The 27,824-nt window shown below is 41.6% G+C and overlaps 2 protein-coding genes across 4 annotated transcripts; one reads left to right on the top strand and one right to left on the bottom strand.

Annotated features, from left to right (window-relative positions):
- The first annotated feature begins 1,813 nt into the window (after positions 1-1,813).
- LOC137934697 (purine-uracil permease NCS1-like) lies at positions 1,814-4,120 on the top strand. Its single transcript, XM_068779185.1, has one exon. It carries the CDS (start codon positions 1,930-1,932, stop codon positions 3,436-3,438), a length of 1,509 nt encoding a protein of 502 aa, XP_068635286.1. The 5' UTR covers positions 1,814-1,929; the 3' UTR covers positions 3,439-4,120.
- Positions 4,121-4,755: 635 nt separating this feature from the next.
- Positions 4,756-27,824, bottom strand: LOC137934647 (uncharacterized). 3 transcript variants are annotated; one of them, XR_011109194.1, is made up of 7 exons: positions 27,603-27,824; positions 17,213-17,285; positions 7,605-7,818; positions 7,349-7,480; positions 5,986-6,396; positions 5,412-5,764; positions 4,756-5,249 (listed from the first exon to the last, which is right to left on the bottom strand). XR_011109194.1 is itself a non-coding variant. In XM_068779099.1 (6 exons), exons 3-6 carry the CDS (start codon positions 7,739-7,741, stop codon positions 5,623-5,625), a joined length of 822 nt encoding a protein of 273 aa, XP_068635200.1. In that variant the 5' UTR covers positions 7,742-7,821; positions 17,213-17,285; positions 27,603-27,824; the 3' UTR covers positions 5,267-5,622. The 3 variants fall into 3 exon arrangements, 2 of the variants coding, with proteins under 2 accessions (XP_068635200.1, XP_068635199.1); XM_068779099.1 differs by lacking the exon at positions 4,756-5,249 and having other exon boundaries at positions 5,267-5,764; positions 7,605-7,821; XM_068779098.1 differs by lacking the exon at positions 4,756-5,249 and having other exon boundaries at positions 5,267-5,764.

Raw genomic sequence — 27,824 nt, 5'->3', positions numbered from 1 at the left:
TGCAGAGTCGATATGCTACCATAGGACAGCAGGAGTACTTATGCCGGACATGGCACAAAAAGAAAAAATATAAAATAACAGGAATTGCAGATAAGAGAAAAGAAAGTACCAGAAAAGGAAAATGAAGAGAGAGAACTGAAGCCCTGGATCAGTCGGAGAAGACGATGAAGAAATTGAATACGATCGAAGAAGAAAGAAATAAGAAAGAAAGAAAGAAGAGGACAAGGGAAAGAGAAGGGAGAGAGACAAAACAAAGAAAGACAGCGGAAGCGGCTTCACAAGGTGCCGAGGTGAATGAAGAGAGAGAAAAAAAAAGATAAAAGAAAAGAAAGGTTCTTCGATCATCTACCTGCCCAAGATGTAGTCCTTCAACGGTAACGACGCTTCCAACCAAGAGCTCAACACCTCGCATCTCGTGCTTCTCTTCCCAGAATGTCTGTTACCAGGCTGGTAATTATAGCCCTTCTGGGAGAAGAAACAGGAGTCTCCAGATACTGAGATCAGATCTTGCGGGCTGATCGATCGACGAGCTGCGCCATGGATTAGCTCAGCACCTCACAGCCTCTCTCTCTCCCCCTAGAACTGCATTTTTTTGGTGCCAGAAGAGAAACTTAGCCTTCTAGCGGGGGAGAGAGAAGCTGCGAGATAATGAACTGGACTTGGAGGCTGCTCGGCCGAGGGGGGAAGAAGAGGCTTTGGAAGTAAGAAGAATGGGAGGGACTCAATCGCCTTAAATAGAAGTTAGAAATGGTTTTGATGCCGTCAAAATTTGATCCAATAATTGGGATAATGATTTGATCTGCCGTTGGACAAGTGTGACCCGGTGGGCCCAACTGCCTCAAATTCGAACTCCAATTAAAATATCCGAAAACTACGGCGTTCAAATTTCGACTTCTCTACTGCCGGGAAAACAAAATCGAGGGCAGAGCGACATTTTCCATTTACCGTGAATAAGGAAACTCCCAGGTATCAAAACTCGTATCACTCTTGTTTACTTTTGATTGTAGATCGGATAAGCTGCAATCTGTAGCGACATCAGCTATTTTAGCATTGTTAAGCCCTTTACATGATTCTAGGTCTTAACTTTACTGCTATCTGACTGGTGAACCATCCTTGATTTTCCTCTTCAGTTGCTTTTGCCCAGTTGGGATTTTTTTATTGTTTAGGATTAGATATTGCTTACAATTTGAATGGACTGGAAGAGAAAGCTGCGGAGCTTTCTTTGAAAGACTTGGAATTGGAATTAGAATCGGACTCCTTTGAGAAAGTGATGGCTGATTTCATCAAAACAGCTGAAACATTGATTCACTGCAAGAATTATGTAGGAGCCCGATATTTGCTCTATTTTGTTTGTTCTCGGTAAATTTGCTGCTTTCTCTCTCTTCCTCTCAGGATCTCTTTCATTTGTTTCTTGCATGGATGTTGGAAGCATTCAAATAGCCCTCAGAAATTGCAAGATTCCCCAATTCACTCGCATGCCTTACTGCTTGATGAAGTAAAGGGGGTCACCTCTCCCATGGTTTTTATTGGAATGTTATTTAGTTGGTTGGAAGATTAAATATGTGTTACTTTTGTTTTTATGCCATTGTGCTTATGATTGTTGAAAGAAGATGCCAAATAGGCTTCTATTTTGTAATGAAGAGAAAGGTGGACTTCATTAAGAAGCCTCCCTAGGGCGGGCAGAGTACATGACAAGGAAGACAACGAAAACAAAAAGCAAAGTAGGTTAATGGTGGGGACAGAGAAGTATGGAAGTTGGTTATAGGGAGAGACTTTTGTGCTAAGAAACTTGAAAGCTTGGGATCTAGTTGCATGTTCAATACCATTTCAGATACAATCATCTTGTCGTGATCATCAAGTGCATGCTCTTATGCCTAAGCTTATCCATACAGAGTGATCTGAAATTGAATTGTTTCTATTGCCGTGAAAATGTTGAAGCCACCACTCCTCCCGCAGGTCGCCGACGGCGATGACACCGGACTTTCCAACGATCACCTAAAACCCATCAGATCTCAGGATCGCCTCTGCACCAAGTGGGACTTTGTAAGCCTCTGGGTTGGCCTCGTTACTAACATTTCCGCTTTCTACATCGCCGGCAGCCTCGTTGAACTGGGCATGTCCTGGTACCAAGGCATCTTCATCATCGTATTTGCCAACACCATCATCCTCTTCCCCCTCACCCTCACTGCTCATGCCGGTACCCGCTACGGCATCCCCTTTCCTGTCCTCGCCCGCTCCGCTTTCGGCATCCGCGGTGCCCATGTCCCCACTATTATCCGAGCCGTCGTCGCCTGCGGCTGGTTCAGCATCGATACCTGGATCGGCGCTGAAGCTATCTCTATCTTGCTCCCTTCTTCTCTTCAACAATCTCCCTTGAATAATTCCATTCCCTGGCTCGGAACGTCCGTTCTGAATCTTATCTGCTTCCTTCTTTTCTGGTTGTTCCAGTTGGTGCTTCTACGGAAGGGAATGGAAGGGATTAAGGATTTGGAGAAGTACTCTGCTCCCGTTTTGATTTTTCTCACGTTTTCGCTACTGATCTGGGCGTATCTCAAAGCAGGAGGGTTTGGTGAAATGCTCTCTTCGCCTCCGCGATTATCTTACTCAGAGTTCTGGACGCTCTTCTTTCCTTCCCTAGCCGCTAATATGAGCTTATGGTCTACCATTTCTCTGAACATTCCGGACTTCACTCGCTATGCCAAGACACAGTCGGATCAGATCCTCGGCCAGATCGGTTTACCGATCTTGGTGGGTGTCTTCGCATTTGTGGGTCTAGCAGTCGCCTCATCCACCCAAGTAATCTTCGGACACGTAATTTCGAATCCCATTTTAATCCTCCGAGAGATCGAAGCTGGGTGGTTTACCACCATTTTCGCCATATGTGCCATCAGTCTCACCATCGTCACCACCAACCTTGCAGCCAATTTGGTAGCCTCGGCAAATGCTCTGGTCAACTTGTGCCCCTCTGTATTTGATTTCTGGAGAGGAGCGCTGCTGACAGCGGTTATCGGTATCATTTGTCAGCCATGGAGGATCTTTGATTCCACCGATATTTTTGTTCATACTTGGCTGGTCGGATACTCTGCGCTTTTGGGTCCAATCGGAGGGATTATTGTTGTGGACTACTGTATTCTTCGACGAATGGTTCTGGATGTCAGTTCCTTGTATTCTGCTAGTTCCAGTGGACCTTACCATTATTATCGAGGATATAACTTAACTGCAATGGCAGCTCTGGTTCTGGGAATTCTGCCTGTAGTTCCCGGGTTCCTTCACAATGTAGGGGCTGTTAACAGAGCCCCCCAATTGTTTATCTTTTTGTATAACACTAGCTGGTTCGTCACCTTCTTCACAGCCGGTATCAGTTATTGGGTTCTCTCTGGATTGACGGCAACCCAAAGATCACAAGCTATGGAACCTCTCTTACTTCAATCGACATAGCTCCTTGTAATGAAACATTTGTCAAAATCAAGGATGGGCAGGATGAAATCCGGAGATGTTTCAAGCGAGAAGTTGCTCAACAGGAAATGGTTTTTTACCCTCAAGTATAATCCAGATGGCACTATGGCCAGGTATAAAGTAAGGTTAGTTACTAAGGGTTATACTATGTCTCGTGGTATTGACTATAATGAGACGTTCTCTTTGGTGGTCAAGATGAATTTAGTTTAGATTCGTATATCTCTTGTGACTAATTTTAAATGAACTTTATATCAATTAGATGTTAAAAATGCCTTTATAAATGGTAAACAATTAGAGGAGGTATATATGATGCAACCACCTGGTTATGTAGTTGAGGGAGAGAAGGTTTGCAGGTTAAAAAAGGTCATCTATGGGCTCAAGCAATCTCCGCAGGCTTGATTTGATAACTTCACCATGGTTGTTACTAAGCCTGGGTTCAAGAGGTGTGGGACTGATCATTCAGTTTTCACCAAAAAAGTTTGGGGTGATCAACAAGTTACAAAAGATTTGAACAAAGTTTCACAAAGAGGCCTTGAGGCTTCTCAAATATTTTTTGGACATAGAAGTCCTACAATTTCCATGACATTGTTCTATCATAGAGAAAGTATGTTTTGATCTTTTATAAGAAACAAGAATGCTTGGAAGCAAGCCGATTGATACACCAATGGAGCTAAATTTTAAACAAACTTCATGCTGAAACCGACAGTGATGTTGATGTTAGATGGTTCCCACAATTAATTGAAAAATTGATCTATCTCAAAGCTACAAGATCTGATATATCTTATTTAGTAAGTGTTATCAATCAGTTCATGCATCGACCCCAACAGTCTCTTTGGGAGGCATTTAGAAAGGATCCTCCAATACTAAAAGAAAAACCCTAGTCAATGATAATTATTCAAGAGCCACAGACACACTGATATAAAAGGTTTTACAGATGCAAAAAGGGTTGGTTCTCCAAATGATAGAAAATCCACCTTGTACAACAGTTAGAGGCAATCCAATAACTAATGTTTTTCTTTAGCGTCCAGACTAATTTTACTACTTGGGAACCTAATTTTCAAGGAAGGTATTTTCTATCCAATCTCTAATGTTTCAGAAGCAGTAATTGAGATAGTATGAAAATCATCTCATGCGTCAACTTGACTACTTGGCTGTGGCAGCTAAATCCGAAGTCAGGACCTCAAGGTGAAATCAACAGTTTCATTGCAACAGACATATTACTAGATAGAGGGGGATTATTTACCAATCACTGCAACAGACATATCACTTGGATTCTTTGTGGTTTATAATCACCAATCAGAAAAAAAAAACCACCCTTATTTGCTATTTGATCGGAGGGATCCCCACAATGTTGAAGTGAAAGCTCATTCAAGGACAGGTTCGTAGAATTTGGAAATGCTTTAAACAAGGATAGTGAAAGATTGAATTCCCTTATTTCCAGCAGGCAGAAAATGCTCAAAATTTGATGCAAAGTGGCACACTAGATCAGAAGCTTCTGGTCATCTTCAATTAGAGTAATTGGCTTTTGATATATAAAAAGTAAGACCATATAAGCTCCACTTGGACAAGGCTTTTCAAGAAGGATTGAAGGGAGGAAACAGGTTGGCCCTGCATCTTCTAAGAAACAAGATTGATCTTATGGCAGTCTATAAGGAAGTTTCAATTGCATCAGGCAGTCAACCTTTCAGAATCCCTTTATGACTGCTACCAAAGTTCTTGTCGAATGGAACAAACTGTTCTCTATCTTGCAAACAAGTCATTGAATCGGATTATACAGTGTTCAAATGCTTGAGCTGTTCATGAAGCATGAGAAACAAAAAAGAAATAGTTATTAAAATTAAAAAGAATTCATTTTTGGGAACATGGAGAATTGATCATGCTAGTTCAAAACTTTTCTCACCAGTTAGGTATTAAAGCTAGACAAGAAAGTAGATAATCGTCTAGGTAAGGATTACCTGGGATAAACATAAAGAAAAGTTCTTCTTCACCCCAATTCCTCAGTTATATTTTCAACTTCAGGTTCAGCTAGGGAATAAAGTTAGCTGGTCTGCCAGTCAACTTTTCTTTTTTGTTTTTGATTGAATGGAAGCTAACTGCATCCTCATCTCATGTTAATTTTTAACCCAAATCCGCTGAGTAGTAGACAGCTTCTTTGGAGACCGGCAATCAAGGTAGATTCAGCAGCTCCACCTTATATGAAGAGAAGAAAACGACTCGAGCATTTCCTCCCACATGACAATATTTCAAAGGAATGCCCTTGCTTTCTCTCTCGTATCTTTCAAAATCTACTCTGGACGGTGGAGAGTCCCTGTACATATCACGAACCTGGAATAGATAAGTAAAAAAGAAGAGTTCTGCACAAGTACATAGAAACAATTTCACATGACAGCAGATGCTTCAAAACAAGAAATGTAATAGTTAATGAGAGCAAAGATTAAAGAGAGCATAGAGAACACAAAAACACTACAGAATTCCTTAAATAATAAGCGGTTTCTTGATAAGCTTTCTCCAGTCCAGAGTTTAACGTACCTCAGAAGACAAAGCAAAAAATAAGGATTTCCAGGAGATGATTTTTTGAACTTGCTGTTAGGCAAATACACATCAAAGGTAGGTTTCAAGTCACCAAGATGCAAATCCTTGAATACATTGCTGAGAGAACTAGTTGCATCTCCCTCACCATTTGATTCATTATCATGGTTGATCTTCCTAGTTGAAAGAATATCATTAGAGCTTTCAGGTTGAGAAGTACGTCTTTTCATGCTCCAAGGGACATTATGACGACCAACAACATATCCAAGTGACTTCAAACGCTTGTAAACCATAAAAGACTTGAAACAGCATCCATTTTTTGCATCTGCAAGCTTTTGGGCTATTTGCATTATTGTCAGAGGTGCCCCACTGGAATCAAAGACAAGTAATGCCTCTATTTTAGCGAGAAACCTACAACCAAACCATAAACAGAGTCAAATATTTGAAAATGAGTACCAAGAAGAAGCATATCTAGGTAACCCACAGTTACGTGCTGCAACATTGTAGCAGAGCTCTCTCTTTTGTTTTCCTTGGTTGGATATCTAGACATCTTACAGTCATAGACTCTTGCATTTTTCCCGAGTAACGAAGTCTTACCCAACTGACAAGTATCACACTCTATCAAAACATGTTCATCTCTACACAATGTTCATCTTCAAAATCCAACAGCTTCGCCATTGAGCATGCTCTTTGAATGACATAATAAGACCATTAACTAGCCCTATAACCCTCAACAGTCCGCACCACAGAAGAATGATTCGCACACAACTGTAGTAGCATAATGTTCAATAAAATATATTTGTTTTAAATTTTGTTTCCTACACTTATGACAAGAAACTTAACCTTTTTCAACAAATTAATGAGATTTTGATAGGAAATTGGTATGAAAACACTGAATGGACATGAATAAATATACAAAACAAACAAAACACATATAGAAACACAAATTTTAGAGAATTTTCTGGCAACCTCCCTTAGGTCACATCTTTTTCTGTTTATAGTTATAGATCTATGAAAATTGCAAACAAGTCTCCTCATCCGTAATAATTATAAAAGTATCCCTACTAACTAGAAATATGAAAAGACTCTGATACCTATTACCCCACATGCCCTCACTCATACGCTAACAAAATATTCCAAATAGGAAAATTTTGGTCAATGTCTTAGGGTTACTATACAGAGATTCTGGGCTGATAATTGTTCTTATCAATTAGTCTAAAATAGACAATGTTTTATTGTTTGATGGATACATCAGGTAACATACTTAAGAATACGCTTCCCACGTGGAACAGACATCCCACCAACTAGCACAGGATAAGAAAATTCAAATGGAATGCAAAATTGAGGAACAAAGAATGTTTACAATGTTTCTTCAAGAAAGAGGTAGAGCTTCTTATTTCGAATAATTCCAGTAGTCGTCCACATCGCACCTTTGCTTTCAAAAACTTCTGCTAGATATATATCTTCATCCCATCGAGCCCTTGACACATTCTTTCTGCCAAAAACTCATAATCGTAAAGGTCTCACAAGGGGAAACAAATAATTAAAAACAAAACAGAACGTTGTAAACGTGATGTAGTGTTTTTATTCTCCTTTTCACATCTTTCCTTTTCTTTCACCTGAATTGTAGCTTTCCTGTGGCAGGGCCAGACTTAAGAAAGGGGTTCTCCTTAATATCACTGTCACTTAAGTCTTGTAGGTCATCTTCTGAAGAGGTTGCAGGTTCGCTGCAACTTTCCCAGTCTTTGATCTCCATTTTTTTGTACCACCGTCCACCCTAACAATGATTCCACTTGGATGCAGTAATTAGCTTCCCAGAGATTCAATGTGGGCCTTCTCCAAGACAAAAAAAAAAAAAACTGTAAAAACATGCTCAAAAAAGAAAAAGGGCCATCAATAAGCTATATTCCAACTGAGAAAAAAGTTTCCATATTTGAAATACTATAAGTATGTCATGGAACCTCAAAGTGTCCAAATTAAAAATAATAATTATAATGTCAGGTAAATTAAAAGTAAAGAAAAAACAAAAAAGTGAAAACAGCTCTTACTCAATGCAAAACAAAAGATAATAGAGCAATAGTCCACACATGCATTGAAAAGCATATGAAAAGAACAGGATATCCACTCAAGAGCAGGTTTTGAATAGTTAGGTTCGCACATAAGCTTCTCAGTGCATTAAAGCCAACTGAGCGCCCAAACATAGTTTCTAGCTTTATCTATTCCTCTACCATATGGCTTTTCTATTCTCCCTTCCAAATAAGTGGTTCAAACAGTCAGTAATTTATGATTTTTAATTTTCATATTCTGTACAGAGATCTTAGGTTCTACACGTAAGCACCAAAAGCTTGGTGACATGACGAGAGCAATTTGAATGCCATAACAAGCAAAGGTCCACCACATTATTTGATCCACAACTTCTTTTGACCCATTTGAGACCTTTTGCTACTGTCTTGTCAAAAGTGAGGAGGTTTGCTAGAGTAAGGCAGATGGTGGTTTGGGCATCAAGAAGCAAAAGCCAGTGAAAGAGTTCTCATTAGCCGAAAGTTCTTAATGCCAAATATGGCTTCATGGCTAACAGCTGGTCTCCCCACGGTGGTCCAACATACAGATTTTAAATATCTGGAAAACTATAGTCAAGTGCCAACAGTTCTTTCAACCCTTCACACGGTTTCATATTAGGGACGATTGCTCAACCTCCTTCTGGGGTAATATGACAATCAGGTAGCCATAATCATTATAGGGTATCCAATATTCCATGAAAGAACTAAATATATCGAGGTAGATCGTCACTTTATTCGAGATGCAATGATGAAGAAAGAAGTTGTCACTCCCTATATGCGATCTGGTGATCAAATTGGAGATGTGTTTACTAAAGCTTTGGGCAAACGTGAGTTTGGGATATTCTGTAACAAGTTAGGTCTAATGGATATATACATCCGGCTTGAGGGGCGAGTGTTAGAAAATCTATTGAAGAGTCTTTTTTACAGTAGCTATAATGTCTAGAGTTTACATTGTCTTATTATGCATGATTAACTTTACCTCTAGTTTTATTTTCATGTAATCTGAGTTTGTATAATGGGAGATATAAGTGTTTTTAAGTGCATAAGGGCATTTTTGTATTTTTTCTTAAATCCATAGTCTTTTCTGAACTCCTCTCTTTCTCTCATCTCTCTCTGTCCCTTCTTCTCCCTCTCTATGCTTCTTCATATGTCCCTTAATTTTACACTTTTTTCACTTTTCATAAGGTCCACATTGGTGATGGGAGATCGGTCTCCTTCCGGACAGATTGTGGATTGGATAGCCCTCTGAAACTGAAATTTCAAAAGCTCCATAATTTGGCAATCTGCAAGGAAATCACTAAAAAAGAGCTCGGAGAAGGCAGCCTGAGCGGAAATGTCTAGAATTTCCAATCAGAAGAGACCTCAAAAAAAAAAAAGAAACAAATATCATTGCAGAACTACTAGCTGATCCAGATTCAATCTTTTTCAAAGAGAATGCTCAAGATGAAATAATTTGGACTCTAGAGCCCCTTGTTGAATTTTCTACAGTACTACTAGCTGATCTAGATTCAATCTTTTTCAAAGAGAATGCTCAAGATGAAATAATTTGGACTCTAGAGCCCCTTGTTGAATTTTCTACAGTACTACTAGCTGATCTAGATTCAATCTTTTTCAAAGAGAAAGCTCAAGATGAAATAATTTGGACTCTAGAGCCCCTTGTTGAATTTTCTACAGCACTACTAGCTGATCTAGATTCAATATTTTTCAAAGAGAATGCTCAAGATGAAATAATTTGGACTCTAGAGCCCCTTGTTGAATTTTCTACAGTTTCCCTATACAAGCATTTGTTGGGTTCTTCGATGAATTAGGATACCAAAAAGATAGCACTGTGGTGGAAGCTAATTGCTCCCCCAAAAGTTCTCCATTTCATATGGTCGACTGCACATAAAAAATTATTTGACCTATCATGAACTTCATAAACCAGGCCATCCAATTATCAACTCTCTAAGTAAGTTGTGCAACTCAATAGAAGAAAGTGTTGATCACCTCATCTTGCATTGTCCATTAAGTTTCCAGATTTAGGGCTCAGTCTTTGAGAAAGTTTGGAATGAGTTGTTCTTTACCTTTGTCTTTCAAGGATCTTATAACACAGAATGCATCTCAATGTCTTCCAGCCGTTGGCCTCGCCCTTTGGAAGGCATCTATTGCTGTTATCCCTGAGATGTGGTGGAAAGAGTGCAATAACCATATCTTCAATGGATCAGCTTCTTCAATTGGGTACGTCTTAGAGAAAATTTCCAAAACATTCTATCTTTTTTTTTTTTTTGAATAATGCTGAATTTTATTAAGAAAAGCTCAAACGAGTAGATTACAAGGGGGGGGGGGGGAGGGGCGGGGGGAGGAAGCCTTCCCAAACAATGAGAGATTGCTGGGAGGTTCCGAATTTTGCCAATTTATCAGCCAAAGAATTAGCTGATCTAGGAACGAGGTTCCAATTACAATGAATAGATGACAGATGACACAATGTCAGCAATACAGTAAGTAATAGGCCAGTGACGCCAAGGGGGGGAGCTATCTTTTGAACACTAGGTGACGATTATCTTTGAGTCTCCTTCAATACACAACTTGCCATGGAGACACTCTTTGAAGATTTGGAGGTCGAATAGAAGAGCACTCACTTTAACAGTATTTGAATCAGAAATGCCCACCGGTCCTACATAGGATAGAATAGGGTCTCCACAATTGTCTCTGAAAACTCCACCTACTCCAATCGGCCTAGGACAACCTAAAGCACTGGCATCAAAATTGAGTTTGATGCAGTCGCAAGAGGGAGAATCCTAGGTGGCCATAACCGGAGCCTTGCAAGGGCCCACCATATGCGCAATCAAACCCCAATTTTCCCGAAGGGAAACACCCGATAGAGAGGCAAATTCCTTCCTGGTATGTAACCAACTCAAGATGAGGCCCACTGCATGAGAAGTCGTGCTTCCAGGGTACTAGCCTTGGAGTTGAATATCCGGTTATTACACTAGAGCCATAGGCACCATGAGACATGTGCAAGGCATGTGTTGTGGGCTCGATAGCGGAACGAGTAATCCGGAGGCGACGCGGTGAGTTGACTCAGGAGTAGGACTTAAAAAGGAGTTATGCGTATAGGTATTTTTATTATTTGATGAATGTAATGAAGGAAGCATTAATGGCAATCTTTTAAAAAAACTCTGTTCTCGGTTTGAGCTTAAGAGCTCATGACTGGAATGAAAAATCAAGAAGGAAATTAGGGATCCGAGTTCTCCCTATCGAACCAGGGTCGGCGTTCCCCTGGAACCCACGGTGTAGGCTCCTGTCGACGAGCCTAAACCCTCATTCTGGCAACCTTTCTCTGCGCAATCCCTCCGTAACCCGTTTCCGACATCCTGTAAACCATTTCCAACCCTCGTCAGCCCCCAATCGACAACATAGGTCGACCGGAGAGGTCTCGGCGACCAGAATCGGTACCAGAGAAGCAGGGCGATTCCTCCCTTCGACCCGTGACTCGTTCTATGATCCGGGAACCTAATAGCTTGGTATCAGAGCAGGTCAGGATGGGAGAGACGACGTCCAACAATGCCGAATTGATGGCCAACATCATAGAGCTGATTCGAGCAAAAAGGGCAGCGGACCGGGAAGAAATGGAAGGGCATCTAGCTGAGTGGATGGACAGCCGAATTTCACAAAATTTCCAACAGGTAAACTCGCAAATCCAGAGCTTATTGGTTAGAATGGATGAATGTATGGGGGGATGAAACCCCACCCCTCGGGAGGGAGGGAGAAGCCCTGCGTGCGATCAATTCACTGGGCGAACAGAGCATATTAGGCGAAACGAAAACACGGAAAATGGTAGGAGCTCAGGTTCTGGTGGTGGGACCATCTCGAGGTCCACAAAGTTGGATTTTCCGCTGTTTAAGGGATTCGAGGACCCCTTAATTTGGTTATATAGGTGCGAGAAATTTTTTTCTCATCAAAGAACAGCTGAAAATGACAAAGTAGGGTTGCCCGCCTTCCACATGCTCGATGAAGCGCAACTATGGGGCCACCAACTCGAAATGGAGAATCCAAACATAGACTAGGTAGAATTTAAAGATTTATGCACAATTCGGTTTGGACCGCCTGCTCAGAGCAATCCATTAGGGGACCTAGCCTTGCTCCGTCAAACCGACACCGTAGAGCAATACCAGTAGGCATTTCAAGAAAAATTAGCCAGAGCCAGTAAAATAGTCCAGGTGGATCAACAGGTGGGCTTATTTACTGTTGGACTATCAGAGTCCCTCCGGTTAGAGGTTGAGCTCCTTGCTCCCTCTAATTTAGCCCGAGCAATGAACTTGGCCTGCACTCTAGAGGCCAATAAACAATTCAGAATCGTCAACCTTGGCAGAATAACAGGTCTGCTACTAGCAGCACATGGAGCTCCAGTGCCCCTGCAACTACTTCCACAACAACCAAGACTAGTCAACCTCCACCAGCATTTATCAAAAAATTGTCAAGAGCAGAAATGGAAGACGGAAGATCTAGAGGGTTGTGTTATAATTGTGATGAAAAATATACATTTGGTCATCAATGTCCGAAGTTATTTTGGCTAGAGTTGGAAGACCATGAGGGGGACAAGCCCATATACGCAGAGCAGGTCGAGGCAGAGCCAGAACCTGAAATTTCTCTCCACGCCATTACTGGCCTCCAAAACCCCAATACCATGCAACTTTGTGCTCTAGTCAACGAGCAACCTCTCTTAAGTCTGGTTGACTCTGGGAGTACCCATAATTTTATAAGCTTCCATGCTGCCCAGCAGTTAAAACTTCAGGTACAACCTCACCCAGTAGCTTCAGTGTCAGTGGCTAATGGAGACACACTTCCAGGTTATGGGGTCAGCAAGGTTGTTCGGTTTTCTATTGCCGGTCATCAGTTTCATGCAGAATTTCTTATGCGATATGGTTCTTGGAGTTAAGTGGCTACAAACGTTGGGGCCTATTTTGTGGGATTTCGCTGCTTTGACCATGTGCTTTGAGTTGGCAGGCCAGCAGCTCACTTTACAACAGCATATACTTCCCCATCAGCATCAACCACCTGCTGCCTTCGCAAATTTCTGGGAGGCTGATACCGACACTTTTCAGAGACCTCTTATGTGATGCCACAAAAGGGGTTACGAAGGCTTCTCGTCACATTAGATTTCCCCTACAAAGGACACCTTGTCACTCTCACGCTCAGATAATGGACTGGTCAGTTCCATTAAGCTATACGTGCAGGGCAGAAGAACTCAGTATGACAGTTGGAAGTAACAGCTGCACTTCTTTAAGGCCCCACCGCCATCTTCACAGTGCCTATCCAGGGCTCCCAGCACAATGTTACACTCGAGCTTGGTCCGGCGCACGGTTGGTGCCATTGTACCACTCCAAGTAGCTGCTCAATCTGCCAATTGCACAGCTCAACACCACTGCCAATTATGGGAGGCAACAACAAATGAGGAACAGCCCAATGGATCTTCATCCAGATGGACAATGGTTCCATGCACTGCCAACAGCATTAAAATTTCAATTACTCCTTGAAGGTGGGACCTACAGCATGCGGGGAGCTCAGGCTTCGTGGGATAATGTCTTTCCATTTCGGTCAGCATACATACCTTCGAGCTCGAGGACAAGCTCGTTCTCAAGGAGGGGAGTGATGTTGTGGGCTCAATAGCGGAACAAGTAATCCAGAGGCGACGCGGTGAGTTGACTCAGGAGTAGGACTTTAAAGGAGTTATGCGTATAGGTATTTTTATTATTTGATGAATGTAATGAAGGAAGCCTTAATGGCAATTTTTAAAAAAAACTATGTTTTCGGTTTGAGCTTAAGAGCTCACAATTGGAATGAAAAATCAAGAAGGAAATTAGGGATCTGAGTTCTCCCTATCGAACCAAGGTCGGCGTTCCCCTGGAACCCACGGTGTAGGCTCCCGTCAACGAGCCTAAACCCTCATTCTGGCAACCTTTCTCGGCGCAATCCCACCGTAACCCATTTTCAACATCCCGTAAACCATTTCCGACCCTTGTGAGCCCCAATCGACAACATAGGTCGACTGGAGAGGTCTCGGCGACCAGAATCGGTACCAAAGAAGCAGGGCGACTCCTCCCTTCGACGCGTGACTCGTTCTATGATCTGGGAACCTAACAGCATGCCAAGAGAATTAACTTGCCCAACCTAGGAAGGATGATCCCCATAACCATCTCATAGGTGCCAAAGACGTCCTAATGCAAGTATGCCACTATCTTCAGATTCCAGGGTACTGGTGGAGAGAACGAGGCGCTCCTCGCCGTCTATCCCTGATTTGGAAGTTCGTTTATAAGTTGTTTCCAATCTTCAAGGCCGCGGCCTCCTTCTACCCAGGAAATGGGAGGACTCTTTTATTCTGGACCGACAAGTGGTGCAGTCCCCGCCCCCTCTCTGAGGTATACCCGGAACTGTAAAAGATTGCTATGGACCTTGCATGCTTGGTAGCCGAATCTTGGAGTAATCTTTCATGGAGTCTTCTCTTTCGTCGGAGCATGAATGATGATGAAGTGATTGCCTTATGCTCGCTTCTTTCCAATTTCAGTGTCAGATAACCTAATTTGGAAGCCTAGTATCGGTGGAACATTCACAGTGGCTTCAGCCTATTCCTAGATCAGGGATACTGTCCTCAATCAGTCAGAGCATAAAGCAAACCTCGCTTGGAGACTTTCAACGCCTAACAAAGTTAAATTCTTTATTTGGACAGACATCAGAGAGCAAATCCTCACGGCGGACAATCTCCACAAGAGAGGCTTCACCACCCCGGATGCTACCTGCCCCCTATATGGCATTTATGAGGAGTCAGTACAACATATTCTTCTGGATTGTGGCTTTTCATGGAGAGTTTGGATGGGTGTGTTCTAGAAAATCGGCATTCAGGTGGGCCTCCATTAGGATCTATTTGGCACTTTACAAATGGTTCTTGGGACTCGCCTCCCCAAAATTGGCAAGATTTTGCTCTCTGCTTGCCTTGCTCACATCCTGGAGTCTCTGGCTTGAGAGAAATAATCGGAGATTCAACTCCAAGTTCAGCAATCTGGATAGTATGGTCTCTTACGCTATGGGTATGGTTTCCAAGTGGCTCCACACCAGAGAGGAATTTGCTCCTCAAGCTGGTATCTCCCTTCGATGGAATTGGTGTCTTCTGGCCCACATGGCGGGCCCCAAGAGGATTCTGATCATGGCTGAGTGGGAGCCTCCCCCCAGAGATTGCATTAAGCTGAATTTCAACGGTAGTGCTTTGGGATGCCCAGGTCCGGCTAGGGGAGGAGGGTTCAAAAATCACAGTGGAGAAAGTAGCTTCTCCTATGCTGAGCTTGTGGGCATTGAAGATTCGACCATCGCGGAGGTGAATGCTCTTCATCTTGTTGAAGATTTTCAAAGACAGACTTCAAGGGAAGCTGCTAATTGAGGGAGACTCTAAAGTGGTCATAAGATGGTGCTCTAATTCAGACGCTCCCCCTTATAGGCATTGACCAATTACTTCTTCTATTATAGATATTGTATCTTCCATTTCTTGTACTTGGAATCACATTCCTAGGTCAACCAATTATGTGGCTGATAGGCTAGCTAAATTTGGAACCTCCCAGCAATCTCTCATTGTTTGGGATAGCTCCCCCTCCTTGTAATCTTGCTCTTTTGAGCCTTTTGTAATTTTGCTCTTTTGAGCCTTTTAATATAACTCAACACTATTTCAAAAAAAAAAAAAAAAATTCTAAGATTCATTGTGTGTTGAAATATGTCCAAATTCATTCTCCTATGTTGTATATATTGTAGCCACAATAGTTGTGATTAAAATCAATGAAAAGTTGAAAAAGAAGTTTTTATTCTTCATTTTCTTCATGGTATCAGTGCCTAGGCTCTAAATGCTTCTTTTTCATCAGCCTTCATTGTCGTCAATCACTATTATTTAAGTCTTCATTATCAAAAAGTTTTTTTTTCACACCTTTATGGCCTCTATTTTCCGAAATCCTTTCACCAGCCTTCATTGTCAAACTTGCTTGTGCAGAAAGGTGCAATCACGGATTTCTCTTTCCTATCAAGCTTCTCCACCACCATTTTGATCTTGTGAAATTGCGAGGGTTGTTTACAGAGTTAGATATGTATCAATATGTGGAATTGGAATCTACTGTGGACACGAAAAAATAAAAGACACATTGGAGAGAAACAGAGTGTTCCAGTTCTTGTTGGGAGTCGATCCTGAATTCGACCAGGTATGTGACAATTCGAGATTAAGGCACAATTATCATACCCAACGCATGCAGCAATGAACAATAGCACATACTCCCCTTCGATTCTGTGATTAAGCTTGAGAAAAACCACTTAAAGCAACACCAGGGTGGATGATGCAGGCAAGGGAGGGTGACACAAGCCATGGGTAGGGAGACACCGGGTAGGAAGAAGCTAAGACTTCAGTCCAGTCCAGAAATGGTTATGGCAGAAATGATACCAACTATTCAAGTAGTAATAAAACTCATCAACCAATTGATTATAACAGAAGAAAAGGGGAAAAACCTGACTTTCAACCTACCAGTCCAGAAATTGGTGAAAGAACCTTCAATAAGGTTGATCAATGTCGAAGAAGAAGCCAAGATCCGTAGGAGAACTACCCAAGAATCTCTTTTACCGCTCTGATACAATGAAAAATACCAAACTTGGGAGGATTAAAGAGAGGAAAAAGAGGAATTTGAGAGAGAAGGGTTTCTGAAAAGAGGCAGCAGTGTGCTGCGTCTTAATTGAGGCTCTAAAACTCGAGCCTTTCCCTTTATTAATTCACTTAACTGAGTTACATCAAAAGGACAAAAGTGCCCCTATCTACAAAAAATCTTATAACTAACTCAACACATAATAGAATTGTATGAAACTTGACACATAATAATATGACCAGTAGCCCAACAAGCTCAAACCATTAGACACCACACTAGTTGTTATATGACCAAATTACCCTTACTCAAGTATTTCACCAATACCTATTATCCTTACTACTAAATTCAGTTCATGAACTCTAGAAAATTGCATTAAAAGACAAAAATAAGCCCTACTATCATACGCCTTTCTTGGTCACCTACATACTTAAACGCATTTTCAAGTATCTTGGGGTACCAACCCTCCAAACTGTAAATTGAAAACATATAATTGTCTCAACAAACTTAAACTCTTACACCTACCCAATCTCCTATTTATGAGTCCTTATATGTTTCCGCCTGTGTATGAAGCAAGCTACCCAGCTCCCTTAGTCCTCTGAAAAATGTCCACATAGGGATGAGTTATTGCAAAGCAAGTCCTACTCATGGTAATTAAGAAATTAAAACAAAATAAATAAGTGAAAAAATCAAGGAAGCTCAAATTAAATACTTAATTTCGATTTGTAACTAAACTGTACATGTACTTGCTACACCACATTTTCATTTCATAAGACAAAAATCATTGTAATAGTTGCCTTATACACACAGACCATTTTTTGTCATCCAATAAGGTCCTTATGGTTGTCTTACACATACACTACCCTTGTTGGTCACCAAAAAGGTCCTTATTCCTCACTATAGATTAGACATAACATTTCCAGAGTAATATTTAATAAAATCCACATTCTCATTTCATAAGACAAAGATCAATGTAATAGTAGCCTTAAACAAACACACACATACCTTTGTTGGTCACCCAAACAAGGTCCTTATTTCCCCCACTCTAACAAAATAATCATATACCGTCACCTCACGAGTTATACACTCACCGTCGCCACTCTTCCCAAAATAATCACGTACAATCACCTCATGAGTTACATACTCACCAGCCCTATTCTCACAAAATAATCATATATAGTCACATCACGAGTTATAGACTCACCATCCCCATTCTCACTTCTCTCTTTTAAGGTGAATAATTGCTCGTTGCTAAGCTGTTCACTCAATCCTACAATCTTCACTCAGTATTTGTATGAAAAATCATCACCCTAAGATTGCTTAGCATTTGTTTGGCCTTTGCCCAGTCTATATGATTAGGATGGTCTACTTTATGGTTGTCAATAAGAAAGTCCACAATAGGGTCTGATTAGACTATCGTTATGGTTGAGACATTAATATTAAGTGATAAACCCCATTGTCCAAGACCAGGCCGCCATTTTGTAGATATCATCATGGCTTCCCAAGAATAAACATATCTCGAATTCAAATCAAATTGTAAAACCTACTCGTCATATACATACCAAGATAAATCATTCACAACTTAGGGTATACATAACCAAGAAATCAATTGATTCGTCAATAATATCCAGCATGGTACATAACAATTTAATCTCTGTTTGTAATGCACACATGGTTCAACCTAACAGCAGCCTATTAGAATCAACATCATCACTCTATTCATTTTACTAAGTCTAGATGAAACGCCTCCCTTTTAACACTACTAATGTCTATCTAATCTGAATTTAAAACCTCACTACCAAATGTAAACGGAAAATTTACAACTTGAAATCTATGCAATGGCATTCCTAATACATACCATGAATCATTCTCTTAGGTCACAACTCATTCCATTAAGTCAACATGGGCCCCAAGTATATTAAAATATCTCTAGCCCCCACCAATTTGGGAATTACAACCTCTCATGTCGAAAGTTAAACAAGTATAATATCTGCAAGGAGGGTAATCTTAAAATCCACCCAATAGAAAATTTCAACCAATACTGAAAATATTAATTCAATTGAACTCGAGTCTCCGTTTGAAGTCAACCCAAACTCAATTGAATAAAAAATGAGATTTCTTCTTTGAAAAGACACCACATAAAACTATGTAAAATCGGTCTGTAATAAAAATAATTTCATTTCTAAAAAATTCAGAAAATTTTCATATGAACTTCAATTATATACAAACACCTCAATCTCTATCAAATTAGGTCAGATTTCTTCACAGAAAGCACATCACATCCATAATGAAATTAAAGGAATTTCATTCCTCATAAATCAGAAACTATCCATACAAGCTTCAATTTTACTCCCACACCTCCATCTCCATCAATTTAAGTCAAACTTCTTTTACAAGGATCAAACCAAGAGACTTTTTACAAAGAATTAATTACAAATCCTGGAGTTAGTTCCTAACATAAACTTAACATCATTCAGCCATAGAAGATGGAAGCTACAAGATTGACATCACCAACTCTTTTTTTTTTTTTTTGGATAAAGATGTATTAATAAAACAGAAGAAAATTACAAAGTTTGCGGGAGCATTTCCCTTACAACCAGAGATTGTAGGGTAGCTCCCTACCTAGCAAGTACATCTGCCGCTGAATTTGCGGATCTCTGAATGTGGGTCCAACAACAAGAAACAATCGAGGTAATATCTAAAATTTCTTTAAATGTATCCCAATGTCTCCACGGAGGAGAAGACACTCTCTCACACCATCCAATCACCACTTTAGAGTCCCCTTCAACTTGGAGGGGCCCACTACGTCTTTCTTTGAAAACACGAAGACCGGAGAGGAGAGCATGTAACTCTGCATTCGTAGAATCAGAAATACCAAGGCCGCATACGTGAAGAGCTGATTACCGGAATGATCTAAAATTACTCCACCATAACCAGAAATACCAGGGTTGCCAAGAGATGAACCATCAAAATTTAGCTTGAGATAACCAGGAGCTAGAGGAGTCCATTCTTGCATGACTGGAGGTTTTTTTCCAATGTGTATCAAAGCCAAGTTTCTCCAATTTTCACGAATGGAGGAACCCAGATAGGGAGAAAATGCTGGTTTTGTTAAAAGCCAAGTAGATATGTGACCCACCACTCTATCCGCAACCCGGTCTACAGATTCACTTTTAGCATCAAATCGTCTTTTATTCCGCTCATTCCAAAGCCCCCACGGGATGAAACTGGAATAGGTAGAGAGCATCATCTTTCCAAGACGCGGCATAGAGGTACCCAAGAGTGAGTTACTAAAAGTGAGGAGGTCCTCCGCCATGCAAAATTGAAGCCCAAACTTACCAAGGATGCTTATCCACACCTTCCAAGAGAAACTACAGTGTAGTAGAATGTGTCTGATAGTTTCGTTCTCAGACTTACAGAATGGACATAAGGGATCAACAGAGGGGTGGCCTCTTCTTCACAATACATCAGCCAAGAGGATTTTACCTTGACAAGCACTCCACATGAAGAATTTTACCTTTGGAGGGGCACATAAATGCCATACGAAATTGATCCCATTCTCCCTCCATGCCGAATTACTACTGTTTAAAAATCCGTATGCCAATGAGACCGTGAAAGACCCCTTTTTGTCCGTCCACCAAATGAGTTTGTCAGCCTCCCAAGGACGATTTTGAACGAAGCAACTAAATCCAACAATCGGCTAGCTTCCAATGCCTAACTATCCGAGAGACCCCTTCTAGGATGGAGGCTCATCCCTCCCCCCTCAAAAACTTCAGCTACTGATATTTCTCTGCGAGTGGTGAGAAGGAAAAGACTTCTGAAAGCAGTCTGCAGAGGTTCCGGCCCTATCCACAAGTCGTCCCAAAACTTGAGCGATCTACCATTTCCAACATAGAATCTACTTGCCGATTGAAATTTTGGGAGCAGAAGATATAGCGCTCTCCATATAGGAGAGAGGGTTCTACGGTTCGCCCCAGACATCCACCAATGAGGTTCACTACCCAGCTTTGTGAGAACCATTTCCTTCCAAAGATTTGAAGAGTGAGTGTTAAACTTCCATAGCCATTTTAACAATAAAGCTTGATTCATGTCTCTAGATTTCCGGATTCCCAGGCCCCCCATGTTCTTTGGCTTGCAAACATCATCCCAACTAACCAGGTGGTACTTAAAAGCATCACTCGATCCCCTCCATAAGAATCTTCTTTTCAACTTATCCATGATCTTACATATAGCAATTTTGCATGAAAGACAAAGCATAATTTGGGATACCTGCTATGCATGACTTTAGGAGAACGAGTCTCCCCGCTTTACTAAGAAGACACCCCTTCCATGATGATAATCAGGATTCCATTTTTTCTACCACCGGATTCCATAGCCTCCTGCATATACGCCCATTGAAGAGAGGTAAACCAAGATATGTTACGGGTAATTGACTTAAGGTGCATCCAAATATATTTGCCATCTCAGTGAGAACCTTAGGATTAACATTGAAGCCCATTAGGGAAGTCTTTCCCCAATTTACTTTTTGACCAGAGGCTAACTCAAAAAGCCCCAACACAGCTTTAATCTTTATTGCACAATCAATGGCGCCGACTCCAAAAATGATGGTATCATCTGCATATTGAAGTAGGGGAGTATTAAAAGCTGGATTGGAACTAGTAGGGGGGAGCCACCCAAGATTTCCTGCCGAGTAAAGCATTGCAGATAGAAATTCCCCAATCATATTGAATAGAAGCGGGGAGAGAGGGTCTCCCTGTCTAATTCCTCTGCTCCCTTTAAAATAACCACATACTGAGCCGTTGAGGAGGAGGGAGTACGATGCTGAACCACACAACTTCTGATCCAGAATCTCCATTTGTTGCCAAAACCCATCTTTTCCATGATCTCATCCAATAGAATCCAATTGACCCTGTCAAAAGCCTTTTCAAGGTCCAACTTTAGGGCAATTTTTGGGGCCTTATTGCGCTGAAAATGATCAATAAATTCATGGGCAGCCATAGTAGAATCCAGGATCTCTCTACCTTTGAAGAAAGCGCCTTGCCCTTTGTGAATTACTGTAGGAAGGAGAGTTTTGAGACGATGAGCCAAAATTCTGGCTATAATCTTGTATGCACTAGAAACGAGGCTAATAGGCCTGAAATCCTCTGGTTTCTCCACACTGATTTTCTTCGGGACCAAAGTGATAAAGGATGCACCGATTCTATGGAACGTGATCCCGTTGTTGAAAAAACCATTAACCATGGCTATGATATCCCCCTTGAGACGCGGCCAAAATCTTTTAAGGAAATCCCCATTGAAGCCATCAGGGTCTGGCGCCCTATCACTATCCATGCCTAATACAGTGCGTTCAACTTCTCCCAGTGAAAATGGGAACTCTAGAAATGAAGCAGCTGCTGGAGAGAGGCTAGAAAAATGAATATTCTGAATTTTTGGTCTGTAATGGCATATCACCGTATATAAATCTGTGAAAAACTTGAGCAACACATTAGTGATCGAAGTCCTACACGATGTTACCTCATTATTGATACATAATGAGGTAATACGGTTGGTCCTTCGCTTAGCCGAAGCCACTGTGTGAAAAATATTTGTGTTGGCGTCTCCCTCCTTGAGCCATTTAAGAAGGATTAAATTGAGATTTGAGTTTAGAGAAATACGGGTAGAGAACTCCACTGGAGATAAACACCTTTGCTCTTCTGCCAAGTCAAGGTCCGCAATTTGGGAGATAATGGAAGACTTCTCAGCAGCTAAAGAAGTGCGATGCACTGTGGCCCACTCCTTAATTTTCTGTTTTAGGAACCGAAGCTTTAGAGGACAGGTCCACTCTCGCCTACCCAAAGATGGACCCTCAGCCCACCATTCATCTACACGAGCTTCAAATTTTTTGACAGATAACCATGAATTCTCGAACCGGAAAGGAGAAGAGCCCCATTTCTCGAAAGAGGTGGTCAGCATGATTGGCCAGTGATCTGATCCCACCTTGTTTAGAACCCTACCATAGACATTCCCAAACAGTTGCAGCCATTCAGTGCAGGCCAAAAATCAGACCAATTTGGATAAAATTGGCTGATGTTAGTTGTTCGACCAAGTATAATTCTTCCCCAAAAGGAGGACCTCATCCAGACCGCATCCGCCAATAAAATCAGAGAAACCGCGCATAGAAGCCGAGATGCGATTTGCCGGTGGTTTCTTCTCACTGCGGTAGCGAATTGCATTGAAATCACCAGCGAAAAGCCATGGGAAACTCCAGGACTGAAAGAGATTGTTGAGCTCTTCCCAAAAAAGTCCACGCTCACGATATCTAGTCGGTCCATATACTCCCCCAATACACCAAATTTTGCCCGAAGAGAGGTCTCTAAACTGCAGACCCACAGAGAAGCGACCTTCAGCCACTTGCAAGGAATCCAAAAGAGTCGAGTCCCAAGCGACTAGAATACCACCCGAGAGACCCTCAGCATTAACAGCCACCCATTTAATTGAAGAGTTAGACCAAAGCTCTTTGACAATATCTTCGGACATCTCTTGACACTTTGTTTCTTGTAGGATCACAATGGATGGCTTGAATTGAGATAAGAAATTTGAGATCATCCCCCTCTTCCGAAAAGCCCCAATTCCTCGAACGTTCCAGGAGAGGACGATCATTTAGTACCGTACTTGATGACTCCAGATGCATTCCTGTCTCCAGGCAACGGGCCTCTGAAAATTGTTCCCATAAGACGGGCCAAATCCATCATATGTTGCTATGTTTCTTCATCATATTTGTGCCTTTCTACTTGGAGAGCCTTGACCACCCTGCCAGGTCTACCAAGAGAGAGGGGTTTGGGAGTTTTCTGGATTGTCCTGATTTTGGGCATTAAACTATGGTGCATTAGTTGGAATAGGCTCATGGTGAGAATTTTGTGGTACCATGGGAGGTTGAAGGGGCAAATTAGAAGATTCTAAAATTCTCGAACAGTGGGAATCCGGGATGCCAGAAATTTTATCAGTACTCATAGATGGGCCTTGATTGAGAGGTACCGTTTGGCACAGTTCTGTTTGAGGTTATGGGGTGATGAAGTGACAAGTTGGGCTAGTTTGAAAATTTATGACTGCATGCTTGAGATCAGTCTTATGTTGTTGCTGTTCCCAGGAAGGTGGACTCCAGAGACAGGTGGAAGTCGAGAAAGGGATATCAGGCGGACATTTATGAGGAGGGGAGGTTGCGCCAGTTGGAGAGTGATTAATCTGGGAGTTTGAAACGTTAGCTAAGGAGGTAGCGGAATAGGAGGACAGAAGAGGTTGCGTTATTTCTAGGTTTGGAGGGATAGAAGTAGGTTGGTAAGAGGTAGAGTTTTGGGGATATGGGAAAGTAGAAGAGGGGATTTCCGGAGATTTTCCTGAATTTTCTGAAGAAAATTTTGAAAACAGCCTTGATATTGGTGAGCACCCGTCTTCCGTCTTTGTTTCTATGTACTCTCTGCCTATGCCACTGGTCGAGGTTTCAGTTGAAACCGAGGCTGTGTACGGTCTGACTACATCGCTTGTAGAATGCCCATTTGAAATCGAAAGTCCTTAGGTTTTCGAGAATCGTACCTGGATGTAGCGTTGGAGCAGCTTGGGGATTTTCTTCTCGGAGCTTTGAGCCAGACATACGCCGAACATTTTCTCCTCGGAGCTTTGAGCCAAACAACTGCCGAACATTTTCCGATTGAACCCCATTATCCTTAGCTTTTGAAGAAGCTTCGTGATGCTAAGTCGGTGCTGGGTCGAAAATTGGAACTAGCTTCGACATCTAGGTGCTCGTGCCAGAATCCTCGGAGAGACCTCCTCTCTTGGGCAACGTATCACTAATTTTAAAAATTGGAGTACTCGTGTAAGAGTTTTTGGGACTCTGACCTGTATTTGATGCATATTTACGCCCTGACCCAGCTTCGTCAACTGCTTTGAAACTTGGCGTACATGAGTCCTCGGGACTCTGAATTCCTTTTGGTAGCGTGGTACGCCAGGACCTGAAATTATTCAGGGTACTGACGGGGTCTTGTCTTGAAGTACTTCCCCAAGAGTTAGAATTTGAACCCGAGTCAGATCCAGAACTCAGCAGAGAAGTTGATTCGCTTGAGTCCGACGGGTTGTAATCCGAGTTGACTCGGTTAGAGGGAGAGATGGATTCCGTTCGTCCCTTTTGAGTCCGACAGAGCTCCGGTGGCCGCAGAGTCTCCATGGCGCCGAAAACCACCTCAATCCATACGAAATCCCCACCGAAAATTAGCTCATGAATAATGTTGCCGGCCAACGCGAGCTTGGGGCGACGAACGCCCTGGCAACATCCATTTTCAGTTTTCCGGACGTGTCTTCATCCCAGTGAATAATGCGTCCGAAGGAGCAGAAAATACGTTGCAGGACCTCCTCTGACCATAATTCGATTGGAAGTCCCTTAACGATAAGCCATTGTCCGAGGGGGAGATTTCTGGTGGTCTCCTCCCATTACGACACTAAAATTTCAGTTTCGAGCTCCCATAAGCTGTCGGTGAGGACTGCCTTCGCCTCCTCCCTTGAATTGAGATAGACTAGCCATTTCCAAGGACTCAACCGGGAGATTTTTGGAAGGTGATCGGCTTGGAGTTTCTTCCGAAACCAATGAGCAAGGCTTTCTCTTGTCCAGTTATCAGATTTGGTCATCACCGTCAAAGCCGATTGCAGAGCTTTGCTTCCATTTGAGAAAAAATCTGAGGGGAGATGTATGGAAATGTTTTGGACTTTGGGGTGGGGAGGTTCCTGGACGGAAGGTATCAACAAGGGTGGGTTGGGGATTTGAGATGCAAGGGGGGGGGGGGGGGGGGGGGGGGGGGGGGGGCGGGAATTGAGGTCGTCTTTGTTGGGGGGGATGGGATGAATGGGTGGGGGAGTTATGGACGAGATCAGTGGGATGAAATTTAGGAGTTTTCCCCTCAAATCTTTCCAACAGAATGAATCCCCAAATTTTTCCGGAATGTAGATTCGAGCCATTATCAACAAACCTCTGCACTAGACGATCTTCAACTCTCTCATTCCTTTCTTTCGGAATGCCGAGATGGAGAAGGAGAGTTCTCCGACTCTAATCTCCCACAGACGAGGGGCATTCGACTCTTCCTCGTCGACGAAACAGTTTGCGAAATCCACAGCTGCGGCTATCGGGAATGAAACGAAAGAGCGTCTATTGTCGTTTTTCACTGTGATTCGAATCATCTTTCCGAATCTCCCTTCTTTGAGCTCCAAAGAGATTTTCGAGCTTCCGCGCACCCACACTGCATCTGCTTCCATTCTTTTTCCTTTTTTTCCCGGAGTTCCGACCTCTTGCTGTGCACCATTCTCCATCTTCATCGTCTTCTCCTCAATTAGGGGCTTTTCCGGTCGTCGGCAGAAGCTCCTTCGATACCGCTGGTGCCACCAAAGTCGTCGTCTTCGTTGTCGCCGGTGGTTGGGGCTGCCGCATTCTCCAGGGAAGTGAGGGACCTGAGCCAGGCAATCAATTTCTGAATTGAACTTGTTTTTGACATCACCAACTCTTATCTAACCAGAAATTAAATCCCTCTTTTATGATAATCTAACAAGGATAATTTCCTTATCTAACCAACAATCAAACTCCTCCTTTTATGGGGATTTAAAAAATAAGAATTTCTGTAATATATATTACCACATGCAATTGAAATTTCCATCAAAATCTCAAAATCATTCAACTTTATAGGTGAGAGGCCTTGGGGTTCACATTACTAACCTCCGCCTAATTCTGTGATCAAAATTTATTTTTCATGAGGATCCAACCAAAGAAAGAAATTCCTTATCTAACCAGAAATCAGACCCCTCTTTTATGAGTATTTAACAAGTCAGAAACATTGAGAATATAATAAACTGCAAATGAAATTTCTATCATAATTTCAACTCATTCAACTTTATTAGGTGAGAGGCCTCAAGACTCACATCACCAGCCTCCACCCAATTCAGAAGTCCAAATTCCTCTTTTATGAGGATCTAATCAGAATAATTTCTTATCTAACTAGAATTCAGACACCTTTTTATGAGGACTTAACAAATCAGGAGTATTGAAAATATAATACAGCACACGCAAATAAAATTTCTATCATATTCTCAAATGATTCAACTTTATTAGGTGAGAGGCCTTGAGTTTCAATATTTCTAAGCTTCCCTAACCCAGAAATTAAAACCCTCTTTTTATGAGGATCGAACAAGATGAATTCAGCAACAAGGAAGAATTATAACTCATCTAAATTGAAATTTCCAACATAAGCTGAAAATCATCCAACTAAATTTGATGAAAGGCCTCAATTTAAAACATTCTAACTCCATCTGATCAGAAACAAAAACCCCTCTTTCCGAGGTTCAAATAAGATCAATTCAGTAAAAAAGGAAGAATCTTAACCCATGCAAATTGAAATTTGCAACATAAGCTGAAAATCATCCTACTGAATTAGACAAAAGGCTACAATTTTAAACCACTCTAACCTCTATCAAATCAAAAGTAGAAACCCCTCTTTACGAGGATCAAACAAAATGAATTCAGCAAAAAGAAAGAATTATTAACTCATGCAAACTGAAATTCTCAACATAAGCTAAAATCATACTAATAATATTGTTGAAAAACCTCGAATTTCAACACCGCTAACCTGTACTTGACCCAGAAATAAAAAAAAAAAATATTCCTCTTCACGAGGTCTTAACCGAGAAGAAAAACTAGCAAAAGAGAAACAATACCCTTACGATTAAAATAAACAACACAAGCTAGTCTTTCTGTTGTACTAAGAGAAAAATCTTAGATTAAGCGTTACAAGCTCCAATAACTAAATGAAAATCAAGAGTTCTAGTTTCTGAGAAACGAAGAAGAAAACAAATACGATTTGGAACCAAAAAAAAAAGAAGGGGGAGAATGACGCATGAATAGGCTTACCTTTTTTTCCCCTCTTCTTCTTCCCCTACCATCACAGCTTCTCCTCTTCTCTTATTCGTAATTACTTCCTTCGCCGCTTCCTTTCCCGCTCTTATTTCCCCTTTCTCTCAAAAACCCACCCTTTCTCTCTTTAATTTCTGTCGATAATAAATAAATAAGAGTCAAACATACATTGTTGCCTGCAAAACTAGGTTGGAACTTATCATTTGTTTGATTCCTTGG

The sequence above is a fragment of the Aristolochia californica genome, unplaced genomic scaffold, assembly GCF_029961685.1.
Source record: "Aristolochia californica isolate CCGP_79_NKW_82.1479 unplaced genomic scaffold, dmAriCali1.0.hap1 SCAF_6, whole genome shotgun sequence".
Taxonomy (NCBI): Eukaryota; Viridiplantae; Streptophyta; class Magnoliopsida; order Piperales; family Aristolochiaceae; genus Aristolochia; species Aristolochia californica.
This window is presented reverse-complemented; position numbering and strand designations above follow the sequence as displayed.

Bases quoted from the DNA above. Each gene is read 5' to 3' on its own strand.
- LOC137934647 (XM_068779099.1), bottom strand. From the start codon at position 7,741: ATGGAGATCAAAGACTGGGAAAGTTGCAGCGAACCTGCAACCTCTTCA. The intron at 7,481-7,604 runs GTGAAAGAAAAG...AGTTTTTGGCAG, and splicing joins ACAGGAAAGCTACAATTCAG to AAAGAATGTGTCAAGGGCTC. The intron at 5,765-5,985 runs GTACGTTAAACT...TGATATGTACAG, and splicing joins TTTTTGCTTTGTCTTCTGAG to GGACTCTCCACCGTCCAGAG.
- LOC137934697 (XM_068779185.1), top strand. From the start codon at position 1,930: ATGTTGAAGCCACCACTCCTCCCGCAGGTCGCCGACGGCGATGACACC.